Source organism: Tenebrio molitor, chromosome 2 (assembly GCF_963966145.1).
Source record: "Tenebrio molitor chromosome 2, icTenMoli1.1, whole genome shotgun sequence".
NCBI lineage: Eukaryota > Metazoa > Arthropoda > Insecta > Coleoptera > Tenebrionidae > Tenebrio > Tenebrio molitor.
This window is the reverse complement of record NC_091047.1, coordinates 21,858,106-21,881,127: the sequence shown is the minus strand read 5'-3', so window position 1 is coordinate 21,881,127 and position 23,022 is coordinate 21,858,106. Positions and strand designations below refer to the sequence as shown.

Sequence of the window (23,022 nt, the reverse complement as noted above, 5' to 3'; positions counted from 1 at the left end):
CCCGACGATTTCAATCCCGTTTGGCGACTGCATACATGCAAATCGAATTATTCACTGTTAAGCCGGCCTTCGTATACAATACCCAAGGAAATCCGCACAATTCTTCGGCATTAATCTGATTTTTCAGACGGGCGGCGACCGTTGAATTGTGACGAAAATATATCAGCGCAGTATTTCTTTTCTTCGGCGATATTTCGAGATATGCTATGCGTATATAAAGAATAAGAAGCGCAGGGATTAGAGTTCCCTCTCTCAAAGCCCGTCCGTCGGACAATGGCACGCAGTTCTGTGTCAAAGACATATTTAAATCACACTGTTCCCTTCCACAATGGAATACATATTTTTCTACTTTGAACGCGAACGTGAACATCAGATGTCTTTGGAATCAAATGAATATAATGCGGTTGTGTTTGCCCTGCCCGGACAACATGTAAAAGGGCGGATTTAGTTGCCGAGTTAAATCCGGAAAGGAAATAAACATGAAACAGACGAACGAGCACCGGTAATTTTGGAATTTAATAAAAACATTCCGGTCACACGTGAGCGGGGGATTCATAAAGTGAAAGGTCAATTTGCGACCGTAATTGACCCGGTTAAAAAATCCCGTTCATTAGGCGGCAATCTAGGTGTTTTGTCTCGTCCCGGAGTTAATTTGGAGGCATTTCGGCGATTCCATCTCAATTTTGTTTTTTCGAGCCGGTACCTACTTAAAAATAATTTGTTTGTTCCTTCGCAGAGGAGGAATCTTCTTTTCCGACCGGGTTGCTAAGAAATTAAGATGTCTCCTGCTAATTATTTTTCGCATCGCAGCGAATAAACAGCGAGGATAATGCAGTGCGGCAGATAACCCGGAGCTTTTTGACTCGTCTTCGTGTTGTTTTAATCCCCGCGACTAAAGCCCCGGCCCCATTTTAATAATGAATTTAAGAGGCCGCCGCCACTTCAAATTTCAGGTCTGGACGGCTTTTGTGCGCGCCGCCGCCACACGAACGGACTAAATCCGGTTCCGATTGATTCGGTCGATCTGGGAAATCTCATAAACATAATCTCTGGAACTAACCCCATCTCAAAAGCAAACAGCACACACTTCATTAGGCCGGAGATGATCTCCAGGTTATAGTGTTTATGGACAAACAAACCTCGCCGGCATCACGTACGTCGCTAAAGCCCTGATTGCTTTCGGCGGCGGCGGCCTCGCCTCTCAACTTGTCACCATCATACTCTGGGACTATTAAAGCTCTGCACGAATTCGTTCGACGACCACGAGAGATTCCCTTTCTTTGCTCGACCGTATAACTTGTTGCAACGGAGCCATCTGAACTTTTCCACGAGATTTTTCGAAATTAATCTTTCTCTTTCCGGTATCCTGAATTATCATCAAAGGGGACTCAGATATCATTTTTTCATCAAGAATATTAATAGCAAAATAAAAGACACACAATTCATTTATTTTTATTGCTAAGAAAATAATATTAAAAAAAAAACAGAAGTTATTGTTTTCATCGGTGTAAAAAAAGAAGGTAAACTTATTCGCTTCAAATGGATAGGATTGATACAGTTAAGGAGTTTTATGCCTTAGAACGTCGATAACAGGATGTGATTCCTTAGAGAGTTCTTCGCATGTTTTAAAAATACAAAAAAATAATACCTAATACTGGAGATGTTGCTGTTGTAAATAGAAACGTTGTCCTGCTGAAACAGCACACCTCAGTTTTCACTTTTTTTTTAAATAGAATTGTGGACTTTGGAAATTAAGTTAGTAGCATAATACTCCCGTGTTATATTCTGTCCCTTCAGCAAGTAATAATCAATCAAAGAAGCTTTCATCGTAACTCTTTCTGTTAAGATATCTCTAGATCAAAGTAACTAACCAAAGTTGTATTCACCATTAGATACATATCTTTCAAGACATCCGTCCTGATCCTCAGTAATGATGATTCTATCCACAAAATCCATCCAAAATGCCGTTCAGATCTGGTGCATTTTCATTACTTATATATGGCGTTTTTTGCACGTCTGCAAATTCCACTGTGATTTGTTTGTCATGCAGAATCATATCCAGAACCAAATCAATGTTTTTTAATTTGTTGGGTGGATCGAGGCACATGGACAAAAAGTTGTGTTTATTTAAAGGACTTAAACAAACAGGACTTTCTGTCCACGTGACCCGATACATCCGACTAATTATAATTTAAACAATATCATCGCCTTTTTTTATTCATATCTGTTCTGGTGGGTTTGGAATCTGATGTACAAGATTCTTTGCTGGACTTACATCGAGCGTTCAGAAAAAAATGTGGTCAAGCAGGTTTTCTCTCTCTTTTGCAAACATAAATTGTCTTTTTAGTCCTTCAAACACATAACCTCTGGCCGAGATATATTTTTTAAATTATATTCGTTGTATAATTAAATTGTTCAGTAAATGAATTCTGTATTTGTATTTTTTTTTTATTAGTACGTTACAAAAAATTAATGAAGTAAATAAAAACGGTCTGAATTGACAAATAACCTGCGTTCGGAAACTAATCCGTTTGGGGAACAAGTAGCCTGTGGATTTTTGGACGCATGCCTGTCTATGACTCTTATGACGTAACTTTAATTTTACGTTATGTAGGTTGAGTAGCAACAAGTCTGTTCCAAACCACAGCCGACTCTCAACATGCCAGTTTTTGAACACCCGTTATTACGCCAAGTAAAAGCAAATAGAAAAAATAGCATTATATTTTATTTCGTCACGTTCTGTTTTTGAATTTTATTTTTGTTTGAAAATATGCTCGGCAATTCATTAATTGATATGTTTGTACTCATCATTGTGATATTTTTTCTCTTTAAAATTCTATATCGCCCTAAGGGAAAGGGCGATTATTGTTTGTCGAATCGTGTTTATTTAATTGTGAAGTTAACATATTATTTGTGTATTTTATTGTAACGTCCAGGATTCCATAATTATTAAATATGGATGGGGTAATATTAGGGGAAACTGGGATGCATCCCTTGTTCTGTCGACATTAAAGGCTTTTCCGGTATTTTCCGCTAACTTGTTTTGGAAAATCATATTAGCTTATTTCCATTTTTGTACGTCTCTGTGTTGGTTACCGATGTCATCCTCGAGGACCTCGAGGTCCTCTTGCGTTCTTTTGTGGGAGCCACAAAGGAGAACTTAAGCTCGCCACAAAGGTAATAGATATGGTCCGTTATCCTTCAGATATGTCGACAAATATACGTCGAGCCATGAAATGAGCGATGGATCTATTCATTCGTAAATGAAATAAGAATCGTGTGTTTGGAACACGTGAATGGGAGGGCACATGTCGCTGGCACGTGACGACGTAATCGAGCGCCCTATGCAGATCGAACCCTCTGACGGGTCCAAAGCGTCACTTACAGGTACTCCGACGGGATTAATTTAACTGTTACAATGATCTGAATGCAGTAATCAGACGAAATTTCTCTGATGACGGTTGTATTACATAAACGTTACCGCTGAACTGACATTCCTTGGAATTATTCAGTGGTATTAAATTAACCGGTTAATGTGTCACCCTAAACGTTTCAACCAATCAATAGAAAATCAGGTGAGTTGAAAATTTTACATTTTCTTTTTTAATTTCGTTTTTTGACCACTTTTTATACGGGACTGGTTAAATCAGTTTATTTTTGCATCTTGTTCTAGTATTTTCGAACTGTATTATAATCTATCAATATTTGATGAAAATAATTCAACATGTTGGACTGATCGAAGTAATGATATTTATTACCCACGGCCGTGAGTAATGACACACTCCTCGGGTAGTGACGAATGCAAATTTGCATGTGCACATTGTCGCATAGATTACAAAATTGATATAAAAAAGAAATAAACCTTTATAGTCTAAATGATTAAATTTATGTGTTTACAAAAAGTATCGCATTCGACTCGCGTGTAACGGCTATTACTTACTCGGATGGTTATTTGTGAGTATAACCATCATTACACTCTGCTTGAATGATTACTTTATCCTATGAATTAACTTTTAAGACAAATAATAATTTATCTTTGCAATCAATAGAAGTTCGATGTTGGAAAATTTTGTACTTGTTCTTGTTTTTCGGATATCTCTGGGAATATCTCTCGAAAGTTTGAAAACAATGTCATTCGCATTTAGGGAAAATAGAAAATACTAAGTGTAAGATTTAATTTTTTAAATTAGTGAATGAGTAAATTTCATGAAATATTTTTTGATTTTCTTTTTCAGATATTTTTAAGACCTGTTAGTATTTAAAAGGACACAAATAAATGGATTAAATAAGCCAATTCCAAGAGATTTGTGATGTTAGAGGCGATAACTGAAATGTAGGCTATTGATGGATGTTACTTTGCTGTCCGACAGATTTAATTTTCCGTTCTTGTTTCATAATCTCATTAAAACTTTGTTAGTCAATGTTCTTGAAATTTTTTCCTGCAAAAGCATTCATGTGTTATATTATAAACTTTGGAAAGAAATCCTGATTTTAAATGACCGGCTTTAGAAGAGCTCGCTCTGACGGAACGTTTTACGACGGACAGCAAAATGTAGAAATAATCTAATTCTAAACATTTGCTCGAAACATCTAATTTATAGAAGCAAAACTGCTTTTTTATTTATTTCTGTCTGTTTCAACGCATTTTTTTTGCTTTTGTGTGTTAACGCTTTGTACTGAAATACGCCGCTCCGGCGCCATCTTAGCCGAATGGCGCTGCTGCGGCGACATATTTGAAGCAATTTTTTCAGCAATTATTTTTCCGAAATATGTTGCAAGTTAATGACTACGTACTGCATAAAGTAAAATTATTAGTGAATCAAGCTAATTTTTGTACATAATAGACATAGCGAGTAACGAATTTTCCGCCTGATATGTTTGGCTCTTAAATTTATCGAAAAGAAAATGCAGACTGCATTAATTGAGCAGAGCTTTTCAGTGACGTTATTGATTGATTCGTATTAATCCGGTGCAATAAAGGGCGACCATCGAATCAAATTAGATCAAAAAGTGTGAGTTGAATGGACTTCCGGTCCGAAATCCGCGAGCTTTCGAATTAATTTCCGTCGAATTCTCGTTTAAAAGTCGAAAATATGTAATTAACGTTCCTGTACAGCAATCGGGAGTAAGTTGTCCGGCCGCCAACCACTGCCACCGTTATTGTTTTAATTAACCGAATTCATGTCTGGGCGAATGTCTTTTATGGCTGCACCGGGCGTGTATCGGGCTCGAATGTTTACTGCTTTTGCACTGCGGCCGGTAATCGAAATGCTATGTAATGCTGCATAAAGATAAATGGGGGTGCAGTTTACCTAACCGCGGGGAGTGACGCCGGCGGCGTTTGCTCCGCCGCCGCCGCCGCCGCACGGTTCGTTCTGTCGTCGACAGGCACCCTCCGTGTGACGGAATACGCACGAAACTAGATCAAATTGCTCACTTGTTGACTTTGCTCCTGGTGATGTCTTGGAAAAACAAACAGGGTTTTGCATTTTTTCCGCCGTACGTATTAGCGGGGAGCGGCTTTCTGAAATGAACAAAGAATAACAGAAAGAGCCGCGGGGAATAACCGACTAGTTCCAAATCAGGCGGAAATACCATGGATTAGTATTGAGGGAGATGGGTGGTAGGGTTGTGGAGGCTTTAAGATCTGTGTTGGATTAATCAAGTTAATTTCGTAATGATAGTAGAACCGCTTCTTTTAGTGATTTTAGAAGGTAGATGAACTAACCATAAGTACGTAACAATTACAAATAATTCTCCTGTGAAGTTTAGAAACACCCCTAACTAAATCCAGATTGTAGAATATTTTTATCTGAAATTCTATGTGTTAAGAAAAATTGCATTAAATTATCGAAACCAATAAATCAGGCATTTGTAGATATTAAATTAATGTTTGAGGAAGATGAAGTCGTGATGCACAAGAAGTAATTCAACCTACTTCTAGTAACTTGTTGCAATATGTTTATTCACTATCATTAAATCATCTGGCTACTTTTTCCGCTTTCAATTTTATTTATTTAAGCGAAGGTGAATTTATTTCGTATAAATGTAAAGTTTGTCCAGCAAGAGATTGGTTCCACATAAAGATCACTAAATTCTACGCAGAGAAGGTATGTACTACCTAGCGTAAATTATTTATTTATTTACCTTCAAGCAGTAACATTTTTTGCCATTATGCTCTTATTAATGTATTTTCTAGTGCATTTTGTAGTGTTGGGTGTCTACAATTTAAAATCTCCCAATTTCTCGCTAGACGGAGTATAGCATAAATTAAATTTCATGATTTTTCTACGAGGACTGCTAAATTGTTTTTGTTGAACCATCTTATTATATTTTTAATCAAAGTCTAAAAACAGCTTTTTATAATATGTGGAAACATTCTAGAATTCTTTCTATTTTTAAAAAAAATATCAAATTCAATTCGTCTGACTTTTATTTTATCTCTATAGTAGAGGGTCAGGTGCTCCTCTTCGGACGAGTTGGTGAGTTTGTCGACCAAATTCCAGTGGTTATTATTATTATTATCTCTATACTCACCGACATTTCAAAAAAAAATTCTATATAAATATATTTATTATTTATATTTTCTCACTGGTAAACATTTACCTTCGCAACATTACCTATCTATGACAGCAAGATCGCAATTTTAATTTACATAACATAAGGCCCACCTAATTTTTGTTTTCAAATATCGGTTAGTAAAAACAAGTAAGAACTTTGGATGTGGGTTGTAAATGAAAGTTTATTCTTTTCTTAACATAACAGCATAAAACATATAAATAAAAAAATAATAACAAAGAAGTTATTCCTTTTTCAAAAATACATTGTTTGTGGGCCTTATTGCGTACGATGTGCTTAATAAGGCCCACCCATTAAATTCTCGATAAAAGTTAATAAAACACCATTTTCTTCTAGAATACTTAAATAAAAACAACTTTCACTTGCATGATCTACACAAATAATCCAAATCAGTATCTTTTATTAGGCCTATACAAGCTTCGTGGTACCAAACGGAACAATTCTTGCACATACGCATACCTATCATTTCACAGGTGTCACATCAGGGGCAATACCAACTTCCCTTATTTGATTTTCTGTCAAAATAATAAATCAACAATAAAGCCCACTACAGTTTTAAGAAGGCCCACACTCCTTTGCCGGGCCTTATTAAAACCAGTTCACCTTAAATTGGTATAAGATATGATACGAAAAGAAGCTAAAAGCAGAATGAAATAAATGCATGCAATGAAAAAGAACTTTCCAAGGAATACTACAATGCTATTTTCAAACAGAAATTTGTGGTAAATACCTGAAAATCTTACACTTACTTTTCTCGCTTTTTAACAACACTGATGGGTGAATTTTGCAATGTTATTTTACCGCGAAATTTGAACATATCTGTTACGGTCATTTGTACGAATTTTATGCACTCATGCTAAACGAACCCCTTATGTTGTCGTATATTTGGAGATTTATATAACTAAGTCAATATCATTAGTGGGCCTTATTTTCGAGCAGGCCTTATTTGGAACAGGTACCTTAAATTAGGTCAGGAAGACACTTTTCATTTGGATTTTGTGTTAAATGTGACTAGAATTTTCTAAAACATTGGTTAATATATTCTAATTTATTTTTTCAATCGACAACCAACGAATTCAAATAGGTACTTATCTACTCATTTCACCATCCTGTGGTGTATCCGGGACCTCGTCTTTTTAAATTTTACGTAAAGGACACTTACCTAAATATGTAAAAAATCTTAAAATTTCTTTAGTAATAACAAGTGAGCAAATTTTGAGTTTTGGCTTTAATTTGCCTTGGCTCTCTCTAAAGTGGAATAATATTTAAAGGGCCCTTGAATATAATTATCAAAAATATAAAACGACACTTTTTTTAAATATTTATATTTCAAACTAATGGACCATATCTCAATCGCAAAATGGATTAAGTTTTTATTTTAAACATTAAAAGTTTATATAACTTAATTTGGAATACATTTAATGCTCGTTTCAGCTTCATGGCATTAAAATTGAAATTTAGAAAATGGCACTTACAGAATTAAAGAAAAATTCAGTCATTGTGGATGATTTTTATTAATAATTTTATGCATAACTGTAAATCATAACTGGTAAAATTTTGTGGGCAAAATTTTCAGATTGTTACGAGCGTTTAGTTGGCGAATGACAAGAAATAAATTGCCACCAAACTCATGTAGATTAATCGGAAAATTTTGACAAGACAAAATTTCACTACTGTTATGTCTTGGGATAGGGGATCGGGAGCGTGTGCAATCACTACCAGTGCCCAGTCATTACTGTCTTTTTATTGACTCCCCACCTATTTACATTATCTACAATACTACGAGTACAATACTATGACATCTTCCCCTTTTAAAAAAATTACAATTTTTCTGGACGTCTAACCTTTCGTCCAAACTTAGAGATATAAATTGTTCTTCGTGTGTGTGATGAGGAAGCAATTTTATCTTGCTCAGTCTCGCTTACTTCGTTGTCTTCCTTATCACTCGCACTAAAATTATCACTGCTTAATTCTATTACCTGTGATTCCTCATGTGCTTCATCTTCCTCATTGTGAAGATTTGACTCACTTTCAGAATCAGAAATATATCCAGAATTGTTTATAAAATAAGGTTTAAGAAAATATCTATTCCTTCTTAAGATTACATCACTACCATCCTCCTTAACTAAATAGGATCTATCATTAAATTTTCTAACTACATGTCCGATTACCCAAATATCGTCTTTCCTGATGTACACTTTATCACTTGCCTTTAAAGGTTTTAAAAAGGTTTTTAAAAACTTAACAGACTTGTCATAATACATCTTTTGTTTACTTTGCCTCCGTACTAACATTTGACGTTGTTTTTTTAAATCAATATTCTTTGGAAGTAATAACTTACTTTGGATAGGTATCAGCGTTCTTAACTTTCTATTAAAAAATAGTTCGCACGGCGACAAAATACAGTAATCTACAGGGGTGTTTCTATAATCTAACAAAGCTAGTTCTAATTCTGTTTTTGACTCTATACATTTTTTAATAATATTCTTAACAGTTTGGATGGCCCTTTCGACCATTCCGTTTGATTTCGGATATTGAGGACTAGATGTGACATGTTGAAAATTCCACTTTTTAGCAAACTCTTCGAACAAAAATCCTGCATATTGCGTACCATTATCAGATACTAAAGTTTGTGGAATTCCCAATCTCCCAAAAATATTTTTTAAAACACGAATTACTGTCTCTGCCGTTATATTATTGACTTTAAACACCTCTACGTATTTAGAAAAATAATCAATAGTGATTAGGAATTTATTTCCGTTATATTCAAACAAGTCACATCCGATCTTTTGCCAAGGATACTCTGGCACCTCGTGTGGTTTGAGTGGTTCCTTAAAATTATTTCGGGAATATTTTCGACATACTTCGCATGACATTACTCTATTTTCAATATCACGGCTCATGCCCGGCCAATAGAGTACTTGTCTAGCCTTTAAAATACACTTGGTAACTCCTAAATGACTCAAATGAATAAGATCTAACATTTCTTTCCTTAAAGTTTCTGGTACAACCAAACAATTTCCTCTATAGACTAAATTATCGATAATTACCATTTCTGATCTCACACCAAAATACGCTTGTGACTCTAACCTGCACTTTGCTTTAGAATTAGGCCACCCTTCTTTAATGTACCTCGATACTATTTGTAAACCCTCATCTTTCCGAGTTTCAATACGAAATTGTTCATTTTTTGCTCGTGAAATAGGAAAATGTTTTCTTAAATAATTTACCTGAGCCTCATACTCATTAGTAAAAATTTTTGTTTCGTCGTTCGGCATTTTAATTCTACTAAGAGCGTCTGATATGTACATTTCCTTTCCCGGTTTATACCTAACATCTAAGTCATAAATTTGTAAATCTAAAAGCATACGTTGCATTCGCATTGGACAATCGATCAACGACTTCTTGAAAATATGTGTTAACGGCTTATGATCGGTTTCGACCACGACCTTTTTCCCATAAATATACTGGTGAAACTTTTTCGCCCCGTATACTATTGCAAGCATTTCCTTCTCAATTTGAGCATAGCAGTTTTGCGTGTTACTCAATGACCTTGACGCGTAAGCTACTGGAGCACCTTCCTGTAACAATGCTGCGCCTAAGCCATCCTTAGATGCATCTACTGTCAAAGTTAAAGCTTTCGATGGATCATAAAATCTTAAAACTGGCGCTGCTGTTAATATGTATTTTAATTGCTCGAAAGCCTTTTGCTGCTCAAAATCCCAACGAAAAACTACCTCTTTCTTCAACAATTCCCTAAGAGGCTTTGATAGTTCTGCCACGTTCGGAATGAATTTATGTAAATAATTTATGATTCCCAAAAACGATTGTAATTCCTTAACGTTGGTTGGTACTGGATAATTTTTTATTACCTCGATTTTCTGTCATCCGGCTTTATCCCTTGATCGGTAATTTTATGTCCTATGTACCTAACTTCATTAACAGAAAATTTACATTTATTTACATTAAACTTTATATTATATTTTCGAGCCCTTTCTAATACTAACTTCAATCTTTCATCATGGTCTTTTTGACTTGTGCCCCAAACTAAAATATCATCTACATAAATCTCAACACCGTCAATTCCCTCAAAACATTGCACAATTTTCCTTTGAAAAATTTCTGACGAACATTTTAGTCCAAAGGGAAGCCTTTTAAATCTATATCGTCCAAAAGGCGTATTAAAAGTACATAATTTTGAACTACTTTCGTCTAGCTCTATATTCCAAAATCCGTTGTTTGTGTCTAAAACTGAAAAAACTTTGCGTCCCTTACTTTACTCATTATATCGACATACGTAGGAATTGAAAAATATTCGCGCTTGATGGCTTTATTTAGATCCGTTGGATCTATGCAAATTCTAAAGTCCCCATTTGGCTTATCCACAATAACGAGAGAATTTACCCAATCGGTTGGCCCTAACTCTTTAGCAATTATATCTTGCGCTTCTAAACTATCTAACTTATCCTTTAGTTTTACCAGAATTCCTTGAGGAAAGCGTCTTGCCGCGTGCACACATGGTTTTACTGAAGGATCGATCTTAATGTTGATAATGTTGATATTGACCTGGCAAGCATCCGATACCACTAAAGACGTCTGGGTATTTCTCGAAATAATCCTTGGAATCTTCTCTTGTCACACCCTGTACCATCTTTGCAATTTTTAGTTTGTCTATTGTTTCTCTACCTAGAACAGATCTTCCATTACTCTTTGATACACACATTTTTATACTACAACTATTATTTTTATAAAGAGCCGGAACTGTGATGTATCCCAAGATCTTAATACGACTTCCTGTATATTCCATTAATCTGGTATTGTCTTTTATGATTTTTACATTGCCAAAGTATTTTTTATAAACAGAAAATGGAATAACATTTACGTCAGCTCCACTATCAACTCTAAATTTGACATCTTTGTTGAAAATTTTTAAATCAACCATCCAATTGTTTTCATTGTTGGCATTATTTTGTACCAAATCTACAAATAACCCTTCATTGCGATCAATATTGCTAATTCTCCGATTCTTACAAAATTTAGCAAAATGATTGTATCCACCACAATTTTTGCATTTTTTACCATAAGCTTTGCACTCACGTTGCTTATGTAGTGAACCGCACCTATTACAATTGTACATATTGTTAGCATCAAATGATTGTTTATTGTCGGCATTAAAGTTATTGGAACTTATCTGCGTTTGTTGATGATTTTTGAAATGCGCTCCTCTCTGTCTGCTGCTCGCTTCTTCTCTTTTCCCATCTCTGTCTCGGCCACTTGCAGTCCCTTGACGTTGTACCCTTTTTTGTCCATCTTCAGTTTTTCTCACTCCCATAACTGATTGGAATTCGTCTGTCCTTCTTCCACTTGTGGTGCACAAAATTTCCATTTGCTTGTTCGTTATCTCTGCCGCCTTGCAGATTTCAACAGCCTTCACCAAGTCTAAATTTTTTGTTCGCAAAAGCCTGTCCTTCACGTTCTTATCTCTGATACCCAACACCAATCTGTCCTTTATCAGAGACTCGCTCAATGTCCCAAATTCGCAATTTTCACTTAGCTGCTTCAGCTGCGTTACGTATTCATCCACGGATTCTTCTTCTCTCATTTCCCTTGAGAAAAATATGTACCTCTCGTAGGTCACATTGATTGTAGGAGCAAAATACGCTGTGAATTTCGCTTGAATGCTTGCGAAACTCGTCTTTTCTTTCACACTTTCGAACTTGAAGGTATTGTAAATTTTCAGAGCCTTGTCTCCAACGCAGTTAAGTAAAACCGCCCCCTTGTACTCCTCAGTTTCCTTTTCCGCCTTCGTAGCTTGCAGATAAATGTTTAACTTTTGCACAAAAAAGCTCCATTCCGCTGCGTTATCTCCGTGTAACTTTAACTCTGAAGGTGGTTTTGCACTGTTCTACATTTTGCTGTTTCTTCTTTTTTCCACTTTAGCAATTCACTTTTCAAACTTGACTTTCTCGTTGAATTTGTCTTTTTTCCGACTGCGCCATGTTATGTCTTGGGATAGGGGATCGGGAGCGTGTGCAATCACTACCAGTGCCCAGTCATTACTGTCTTTTTATTGACTCCCCACCTATTTACATTATCTACAATACTACGAGTACAATACTATGACAACTACAAATGAATAATGATCTTCGGATGACTATTTCATAAATAAAACTACACAATCAAATATACTTACTACGTTTGCTTTAAATTGCTATAAATAAATTTATTAAAAGTTATAAACAATTTTACTCGAATTGTCGTTATTTTCTGTTGTGATGATAGAAGTTACAGTCGTAGTTTTCGTTGGTATTGATAACTTACCTCGTAAGCTCTTCATTAGCTTCTTCAGAATCAAGTTGAAGATATGCTTTAACAGTCCTGTTCATTTGATTTAGCTGTTCACTAACACTCTTTTCGGCTAATGCCCGATGAGAATTGGTGATGATGTTCATTTTTTTTCCATCCCAGTTTTCGCTAGAGATTCGATAGTTCACTTTGATAAGATATTTATACCTAGAGGAATATTTTCCACTTTGAATTGAGATTGTGTTCCAACAGTTTTTTTAATAATCGAACGGGACAAAAACATTTATCTTCGTCATTCGTCATTAACAACTTGCTATTTGCTAGCGACTGGAGGCACTTTGCGCTGTCTTCGTAGAAATAAAATTGTCTGTTCCTCCGCTCTGTGGTCCGTTGTTATTAATTTCGTCCTTAAAGCAGTGAATTTTACAATTTGCGATTTCCTTGCTTCTGCGTACGAGTTCGAAGGCACAATTGTGTAACAATTTTCGTTGGACGCCTTCAGGATTACTTTCTTTCACAAGCCAGTCTTCATCTGGATCTCTTTCAATATGAATCCCTGATCGATCACTATACTTTCTTTTGTCTGAGCATCCCCGAAGTTTTGCTTCTTTAAAGGTAATATCCAAGAATAGAGCAATTTCTATACAAGAATCGCGAAAGTATTTTTCTTGCAACAATTTGGCCGTAGAGTTCCGAATAGACTCATCACTTTTTGTAGTCGTCACTACCTTCATTCCTCACATTAAATCCCTAATCTTGTTTACGGTTTACCATTAGTTCATAATTTCTTCGCAGCAAAACACGAAAAATTACTTCCATCTACAATTGATCGTGGAGGATTTAATGAATTTGCAAATCAGATATGTGTTAAGGATCGATACATTGTTTATATTGCTATTATAGAATACGAGATGCAGCTATAGAGATAGCTCATGATGGTAAAATTTTAATTTTCTTGCTTTAAAATTGGCTTGATTTCGATAATTTTGCCTCTCATTGGCTTTAAATATCAGCTGGACCTGAAATAACAAATAAAATATTTAATTTTTATCCATTAGCTGAATCAGAAGATAAAAATCTTGTACCTATGCAATAAGACATTCGATTAGATGTAAGTTTGTCGTCTCCTATGTAGTTTTCAAAAGATATCTGTTGTGCGAATTTGTGTGTTATGGATTAACTCTTTAGTACAAATTCCTAATATGTAGTTGTTCGAAAAGAAATGTGTACTAATTACATTGCACCTCCTGGTGTTGCAATAGAGCTTTCCATCACACGTCTGCAGCCCATCCAAGCTCTTGACAAGATGCATTCCACTAATCACTATTATCTCATCATCAAATCAAGTGTTTTAACAGGTGCGCCTTGCCATTGTCATTACTCACAAGTATCCTTACGTAACACCGAATCACCCTCTCAACAGTAATGCCGAATTAGTATCCAAGGTTCCTGTTTATTTTTAAGGATAAAGGAAAATTCACCAGAAGATTGGAATCTCGTCTGTGGTAATAAATCATAGCGAATGTCCCTGTTTAAAACTGTTGTCCGAACTGTAACATATTTAACTTGACATCTACACTGCTGTGGCAGCTCTGCAGACGACGCAGCATAATCCCAAAACATTTTGATTTGTGTGGTGGTAGTTCTGTTTCGTTGATAACGTCTCGTTCGCCAAGTCTATGTGAATTTTTGCGTCGCTGTATGGGAATGAAAAGTGCGCTTCATTGAAACTGAAAGCGGTTCAGTTAAAAATAGCATTTGTGGGTTAATACATTAGTAAAGGAGCTCATGGCTTGGGGAGCCGTAATATTTCAAGTATAATTGTCTCACCAATAATTTATGTCTAAAGCCATTTCTATCTTGTTGCAGGTTCTTCTATTTGTACCACTTTTCGTTCTACGCCTACCACTATCGATTCAACGGCCAATACAGCAGTCTTGCTCTAGTCACTTCCTGGCTCTTCATACAGGTATTTGAAAATTTAACATTAGTGCCAATAACAGATTCAAGTGGTACAGCCGAATAATAGATATAAGTTTCTTAACAATAAGTTGCGAAAAAATAGCAATCTGTGATAAGATTAATGTTTATTTTAAACTACATTACAAGAAAAGTTTTGCGCTTTTTTCTAAGAACTTATAAATGCTCAACTTATTTCAAAGATTTAGAAGCCATACTTAATTTACCAACTTTACAATTATTACATTTGGACTTGCCTATAATAATAGAGGATTTAAATTTTCATCTCTAATACTTTTTTTTAAATTATCAACGACACTATCTTTCTCGTTGTGTTTAAGTTTAAACTTCTAAATATCTACTTTTATAAACTAGGCAAAAATTAATAGGGAATTTTTCCTTTTTTGAATTTTTTATAACTACAGTTTAAAATTTGTAATGAAAGGTGTCAGAAATATATACACATACACATTAAATGTAATGTTTCAAGTACCTGTAATATTTTAAATTTATCTAGTGTTTAAGAATACATGGGGGGAGGATTGGGGCAATTATTTTGGTTTCCAAGAAAAATTGTGGAATTCCCTATTCATTTTTGCCTAGTTTATTTACGACTAATTTTTTTATTACGTATTTATATACAGCAACACATAATTTAAAAAATTTAAATATTAAATTTTGGATAACATACAGTCTGATTTTAAAAGTTGTACAGATATTTTAACCTTAAAGTAAAATAACTCAACTTGCCTTATACAAATGTTAATAGTTTACAATAGAATCAAAGGAATGAGTTTGTTTGGGAACCGCTGTAAAATTTCAAATTTGGCGGGCAGTTTTGACAACCTAAAATGTCAAATTTTTCTGTCATTTGAGGTTATGTTTGATTTGTATCGTTAAATTTTTTGCAGTTTCATAATGAATCTTTGATAAAATTTGTAGTGATATCTGTAACTTATTCAGAAAACAACAAAGAAGTTGCTCAAAATGCCTGCCATTGTTTGCAATGCAAACTTCAGCACCACGCACCTACTCAAGAAAACCGAACTCGATTCAGAATGCCTCTATTTAGAACTCGCAGCCAAACTACAAACTGAAAAACTCCCAGGTGATTTGCAAAACGCCCAATACTTGTTCGTGGCCGGTTTTCAATTTCGTGAAAAATGTTCTCCTTTGCAACTAAAATGCGATCTTCTCGTTGGCAGCCAAGATCGCGCTTATTCATTTCGAAACGCCCGAAATCGCGAAGATGCTGCACAACGTTTACAAAGGATCGTGCATCGGGAAATATCCTTTGAGGAAACCTTTCACCGTAGATTTACCGTGCTAGCTCTGAATGTCCACGGGCTTCACCATAGATCAAAACCATGTCGACTTTCTCCAGGTTGGCGGAAGCCATTTGTGATTTAAATTAAACTTAAGATTGAGGTTCTTGTCAAAGTGACTTAATTTTGAATTAAATTGCAACAAAAAAGTCTACTATGATTTTTTAACCCATTTTTTCATGAAATGGAGTAGCTCCCAAACTTTTTTTGAAAAACTTTTAGACCCTTTTTCTCCAAAAATCAACATTTGTATAAGACATAATTGGCTCAATCGTTACCTGTTGTGTAGTTCTACCTCTGGTTAAAATATCTGCATAACTTTCAAAGTCACCCTGTATATCTAATTTTTTTGAATATTTATTTTTGAAATGGTAATTTTAACATTCATGGGTGTGCTCCCAAATTGCGAAAACGCGTCGTCTTAGACTTTCATGAGCTACGAAACGGTCGTATTGGATTATAATGTAATGATTGAGCAGGAGAAAAGTGCAACGGAACGGCATCGCCTTATTTTCCAATTATTAATCGAATTTGGCGGTTTTTTGGGGGAGAGTTAGGCGAAGCGTTATCGACGAGGAGTCGGGCGTGTCGGAATCGCATCAAAATTCAGTCGTCGGAGCCGCTTGTTTTTCGCAAGTGCACGCCTGCGGCTGAAAGATGTATTAGGAAATATGATTTTTTAATAGTTCCAACACGTCAGGGAGATTGCGTTAGATAGCGGCGTCGCGGCCTTTCAAGGGTTCGACACCAAAGTTCCGCCCCCGTTGCCAATTTAAAAGTTCCGGTGTAATTTTATACCGGAATAATTGGATATGTATAAAATTTATTTTCTCTAACTTTGTATCCGATGTCGGTGGAAACGCTTTATTAAGGACGGCACCGGTTCCGGCTTTTACTTTTTTTTTCTTGGGCGCACTGGCGTCGCCGACTCTTAAATTCCTTGTTTACGGCAGATCACAATTTGATTTTTTTAATAAGGTAACTTTTATGAGTGTCGGGTTTCCTTTTGATTCTTTTGAGGGGTCCGACCGCCATTCATTAATCCTTGACTTTTTTTAACTTTGGTTGTTGACGATGTTTGCCGCGCGCGCTTTATTCCTTTCGGTTTCTTCTCTTCTGGAAGCAACAATTTCTTCCGGTCACCGATTAAAAATCAATCAAGTACAATTTAATCCGTCCGAGGGAGAGGGAAACCAACGCCCTTCCTCCCCTGTCTAGTGCTGAATTTTTAGGTGGAGAAAAAATGCGTTTAAATCGTGACGTTTCCATTTTCCGAGGACAACGTGATCCAGCAGCCCAGCACGGCGCCACACACGGGGGAGGACGCCGAGGAAAACAATGAAGGTTCTTACTTTTCCAGGACGACTTTGCCCCCGACAGTGTTTGTTATTTGCCGAGCTGAATCTGACAAGTGCATGATATTGTCACGTTTTAAATGCCGATGCCATTACATTCGGCTACTTATTTCATTTTAACGTAAATACAACAGCGTTCTGCATTTCGAATTGGCAGATGTAATCGACGGCTTCCTCCTCTGAAATGAAAATTTGTCAGTCAGAACGAGATGGAAGGAATAAAACGAAGCGATGCTGTCATAAGAGATGTTGGAACCTGTACAGCAATAACTGAGAAAGAAAGTTGTTCATTTTGTGAATCTGAAATATAATCAAGGAATCCTGCAGGATTGCGAAGCTTAGCAAAATTTTAGCGAATACGTAGACAAGAGCGTAATGTTTTCTATCGTAAAGAGTTATAGGAGATTTGCCGTTAAATTATACAGCGACGTTAGAAAGATTGCTTTCAAGAGATTTTCGTTGTTTACTGCGTCAAGTGTATCCGTGAGTATACTGTTCCTCGTCAAATAAGGTTATATCACGTCCATTAACCCTATTGTAGAATCAAAAACTAATATGAAGATGCAGATTCGATGGAAATTTCTCTTCATCTTCTTACTATAACACCGATACAATTGACAAAAAAATAGGTACACGATTTTTGAAACTTTTGAAACATATTGCTTTTTTGGAGTAAAAACTATTTTCTTTTTGGTGGGTTGATGTACTCGTAGTGTCTCAATGGTGCCATGAGAGTTGAAACTCCTAAATCAATTATGAATATTATTTGAAAATAGTTATTTCATTAGAATACGCTATGGGTATTTTACAGCACGAAAAGTAGGTCTTACGAGGCGAAGCCGAGTGCATGATTAGTTCGAGCTGGAGTTGAAGTAAAATATCTACCGTACGACATTTGTATTAGACGTTTCGGCTGACCAGATTATTTATTTTACCCTTTTGCAAATTTTTATGAAATAACAAATGTCTAACTTTTTGAGATACAAAGCTGCCAACCCGATAGATTGGGCAAAAAATTAATATGCCTGGTATTTTTTAGGTAATGAAGATGCCTTGTTAATCCACAGTTTATACAAGTTCCGGGGGTAGCTTTTATTGGATATATTTTTTTTTGCTAATATGTTTAATTGAATTAAGTAATTATTTGCGGCTCGGGAATGGACCTCCGCTCCAAATAACTCGACTCACTTCACTTAGTGATCGAGGTAACCACCTCTTCATCCGAATCAGCGTGCCTCATTAAATTAATGGGTAACATTTAACCCATAATGCGGAATGTCTTGTTCACATCAAACATTTTCATTCGATTAAATGTAACTGGCGCTCTCTCATTGACCATCACGTTGATTACGCTGTACATCGACCAATCTCCGACGGATTTTCTGCATTTGTTTTTACGATTCCCTTTCGAACACGTTTTCGGACTCGTCAGATGCGGTCGCAGCTTCCACCCATTAAAATTTCAAAATGTTCAGTTTCGCCAAGCGCGCCATTGTTATTAATGAAACAACGAGCAAACAGCGCGAGCCCTTGAAAGAATGAGTGGGAATGTTCAATAAATAAAGAAAAAATAACGATTTTGTTCGTCGCTTTTGGGGGCTCTAGCGGTGTTCGTCAGAGAGGTTTAAAAAGCATTTTGAGGGAGCTTTTTTAATCAGTAACCTATGGGTGAATAATCAGTCAGAATTTTTTGTTAATGAAACAAGGCACAGGTGGAGGAATGAAAAATTACAGAAAATGCGAAAATACTCGCTAATTTTTAACCTGAAAGAATATATTTTATGGATTTTTAAGCTGAAAATTCTAATTTGGATGAAAACAAACAAGTTGTTAGTACCGTAAAAAATGTTTTTGGAAAAAAATATTACGAAATTTAATTTTTTCATCTTTTACTCCCACACGTGAAAAATATAACATTTTTCACTGCATGTTTGTACGAACCATTAGGCTTTACGGGTTCGTCATTAGTTGTTCTTAACATAGAAGGTGCAAACTGTCAAATTTTTGCGTTAAAAATGAGGTGACCAATTGCTCGTTGTTTTTTTTTTTTATAAAATTTCATGCTTTAATTTCATGATTCTTTGTCGAGTAGATCTGAGGAGAATATGTTCTGTTCGAAGTGCAGTTTTTAAACAAAATTATGTAATGCTTATTACTGTATTATTTGGTCAATAATGTTAATAAATTTTACAGTAGGTAAATGAAACCTTTTTATTTTTTGAAGAAATTCAATTAATTTTTTTATTTTGCTATTCACAAAAGCACAACAGATACCTAATTTATTTTTAAATTCTCAGACGCAACATTGTATGTACTTTTAACGTAATTATTTCGTATTTTTCTGCAATCCTATACTTAAAGAGCAATAGTAAAAGCAATTTGAGTACACAAAACATTTTTTCTTCAAATTTTTTTTAATTTGTACCCCGAGTGAGGAATGAGTGCTAAAAAAGATTGCATTAGAGTTTTTCAATATTAAATTGAAATTTGATTATTAAATGCGGAATAATTTTTCTCAGATTTCCTTGTGAGGCTGGGGGCGGCTCATCTACGACAAAACAGTTTTTGTTGGTCATTTTCTTACTCTACACACTTAACAAACTTCAGAAATCTCTTAAAATACTGAAGAGTCTTAACGAGAGCTTATGTTCGTCATGTATTAAAAATGTTTTAGAGCTACCTTAGGCAATAAGAATGTTTTTCTGTTGTGTAATCGTAATATTAAAAAATATAAATATTACTGTGCTGGTGTTTCTTTTTTTTTGCTATAAAATAAATTGAAAGGATGGGAGACACATTCAAAAAAGAATAAACAAAATTAAGTTAATAATAAATTAATTCTAAATAGGAATAATTAACTAAGTTCAGCTCGAATGCCAGTTAATTGTCAAGTCAATGGTGGGAATAGTATACATTTACCTAGCGTGTAATGATGGCTGGCTATTACCCCCAGATAACTTTTGCGGCACGAACCATAGACGAGTCCTGTAATTATCCGTGTTTAGCCACTACACGCGAGTAAATACGATACTTTTTCTACAAATTTCAGTGTTTTTACTATCAGAATGCGTTTATCATTTCTTTTTAATAGAAAGATTCGCGAATGTTGCTATTTCAAAATAATCATTTATGTGAATACCATAGCAACTCAGTTTAGGCGATAATTTGCAAAAGCAATTTTGCAATGATGTAATGGGCAATGAGTCATCCATCACTCACGGCCGTGGGTAATGACAATGACCAGCATTACAAGACAGAAAATTAATATTGTACAAACATGTCATGTTAAATATTGGATTAAAATTCTTATATTGTATTGTATTGTAAGAATCATAGCCTCCAGCTATATTTAACCGGTCGGGCCAGGTAGCCACCCACCCCTACCAGAGACGACTGGCGGGTAGTTCTTGACCAGACCAGAAGCTTGTAAACTCTGAGAGAATAAACAGCAGCCCTAACTTGTGTGTTTTAAATCTAAAACCATCCAGATTAACGGGCATTCTGTAGATCAGACAATCGATCCTACAGAATCAAACAAATATGTAATGAACGTATTATTTATTATTTAATAGAAGTCGAAAAAACCTATTTCTTTTACATGATCTAAATACATATTTAGTGTAAATAATTCGCTTTAAATCTTGAGCGCCATAATATAGTACACATTGTAATTGCTTTTTCTCTCTTATTTTTCCGTTTTATTTTTCCGGTACTGCCACAATTCTTCCTTTAATTAAGAAAGAAACGTGCAATAAAGAAAATTGTATTTTTATTTTTCACAAGATTTCTATCTTTCCTACTCCAAAAGCAACGTTTAATTTACTGTATTCCTTTGTAAAAATAATCTAAATCCTTGCTTCGATAATGTTCATATACAGCAGCTTCCACTTGTTCGTTAAATCTAATTCATTTTTAAGAACATTCATGCATATTTAATCTCTGAAACTGCTAAACACTTTTGTTAAGAATTTTATAATGACTCTATTTATTTTTCGATACTTGCGTCATTTTCACAAGCTCCCTGTGTTTACGCATTTGTCTCTTTGCATTTGTGTAATTAAAACTTGACTTTTTCTTGCAAGGAAAAGCCAGTTTTAGTATTCTTCGAAAATGAAGCTTAAGCGAATTTATTTTTAATATAAAATTGACACTGCGTATTAAGGGGTTTTACAGTCCAGAATAGGAGGTTTTATTCGTTTTTAGTAGCCTTTGGAAAAAAATAGGTAGCTTTATTTATGTCTTGAGAAAATATAAAGATTTTTTTTCAAACGAACAAATTTACAATAATTGCGTTTGTTATAGGCGATTGGTAGTAGTAGTTTAAATGATTTGAGTTATTTTCCGTACATTTTCAGGCGTCTTCAATTTGTTTCCAGTACATTCACAATTTATACTGTAAAATTGACACTTCCTGACTTTTCATTCTGCAAATGTACACTTGTCATGTTTCAACACGTTGCTAGGCAAGCGTTTGCAACAACTTCTTTTGACACTTGAAACTTCAAAAATGAGTCGAAATTAGCAAGACCGCCGACGAGTGGAGCTCGTGTGGGTCGTTGAGTGAAGAATGCAGCGAGTCGGACGAGAGTAATCGTAAAATTCTGTTGCAGCACTCAATGGTATACTTCTTCCACCACTACGAACTACCGGTGATCCTGCAGCAGGCCCACTTCCAACAGTTCATCATCCGCAACACCCAACAGCAGCAACAGAGGGAAACGATACCAGTCCCGGCACCCCAGAATACCATCACAGTTCGGCTGACCGAGCTGTTTTCAGCCGTGAGGCCCTCGGCAACGACACAGACCTCCACGAGTCAAGTAGCCACGTCCACCAACACCACCTCCACGGTGGGCACCACCGCCCAGCCGGTCACTTCGAGCCAGACCAGCCAAACGACGCCAGCACTGGTGGAGTCCGCCGCCGCGCAGACACCTCCGGGTGCGGAGACGGCAGTCGCCGCCATCCAAACCAACGATTTCACGTCCAGGCCCCCGACCGGAGGACCGGACCAGCAATGAATGCTTGGGGTGTTTGTGTCACGAGAGACTCCAGTGTACGCGGCATGATACTGATGTATATAATTAGTCAGTCTTTATTGCTTTAAAAGTGTATATAATAATTGTTATTTTTTTCATAGGTGGATGTAGAATGTATACTTATTGATATAAATTAATAAAAGTTTCAAGACTTGCCGTTCCATTTCGGTTTCATTTACAAGCTTTCGCTGCCGAACTGAATACGCTGGATTTGAAAATTCAATCAAAACATCGCTTTCAGGTGTACACAATTCGAGTGCTAATTTTCATCAATTATCCTATTTTGAAAGGGATTGGATAATTAGCCTTAGAGAGGAGGGTTTATCCTTTAGGGAAACTGCTAATCGGATGGCCGGGACGATAAAACAATATTGAGAGGTTGGTGTAAGTTGACCAGGGAATCATTTGTGCATGTTAATTTGACTTTCACACCAGAACTTCAATCCCAGCAAGTGAGTA

At 35.8% G+C, this 23,022-nt stretch overlaps 1 protein-coding gene across 2 annotated transcripts in view; it reads left to right on the top strand.

The window, feature by feature from the left end:
* The window catches only part of LOC138125092 (membralin), a 95,439-nt gene extending 72,715 nt beyond the window's left edge, over positions 1-22,724 (top strand). For both annotated transcript variants that reach the window (XM_069040367.1, XM_069040368.1), the window contains exons 9-10: positions 14,755-14,854; positions 22,135-22,724. In XM_069040367.1, the coding sequence (XP_068896468.1) occupies positions 14,755-14,854; positions 22,135-22,545 (511 nt within the window). In that variant the 3' untranslated portion in view covers positions 22,546-22,724. The remainder of the gene's footprint in view (positions 1-14,754; positions 14,855-22,134) is intronic.
* The last annotated feature ends 298 nt before the right edge of the window (positions 22,725-23,022 follow it).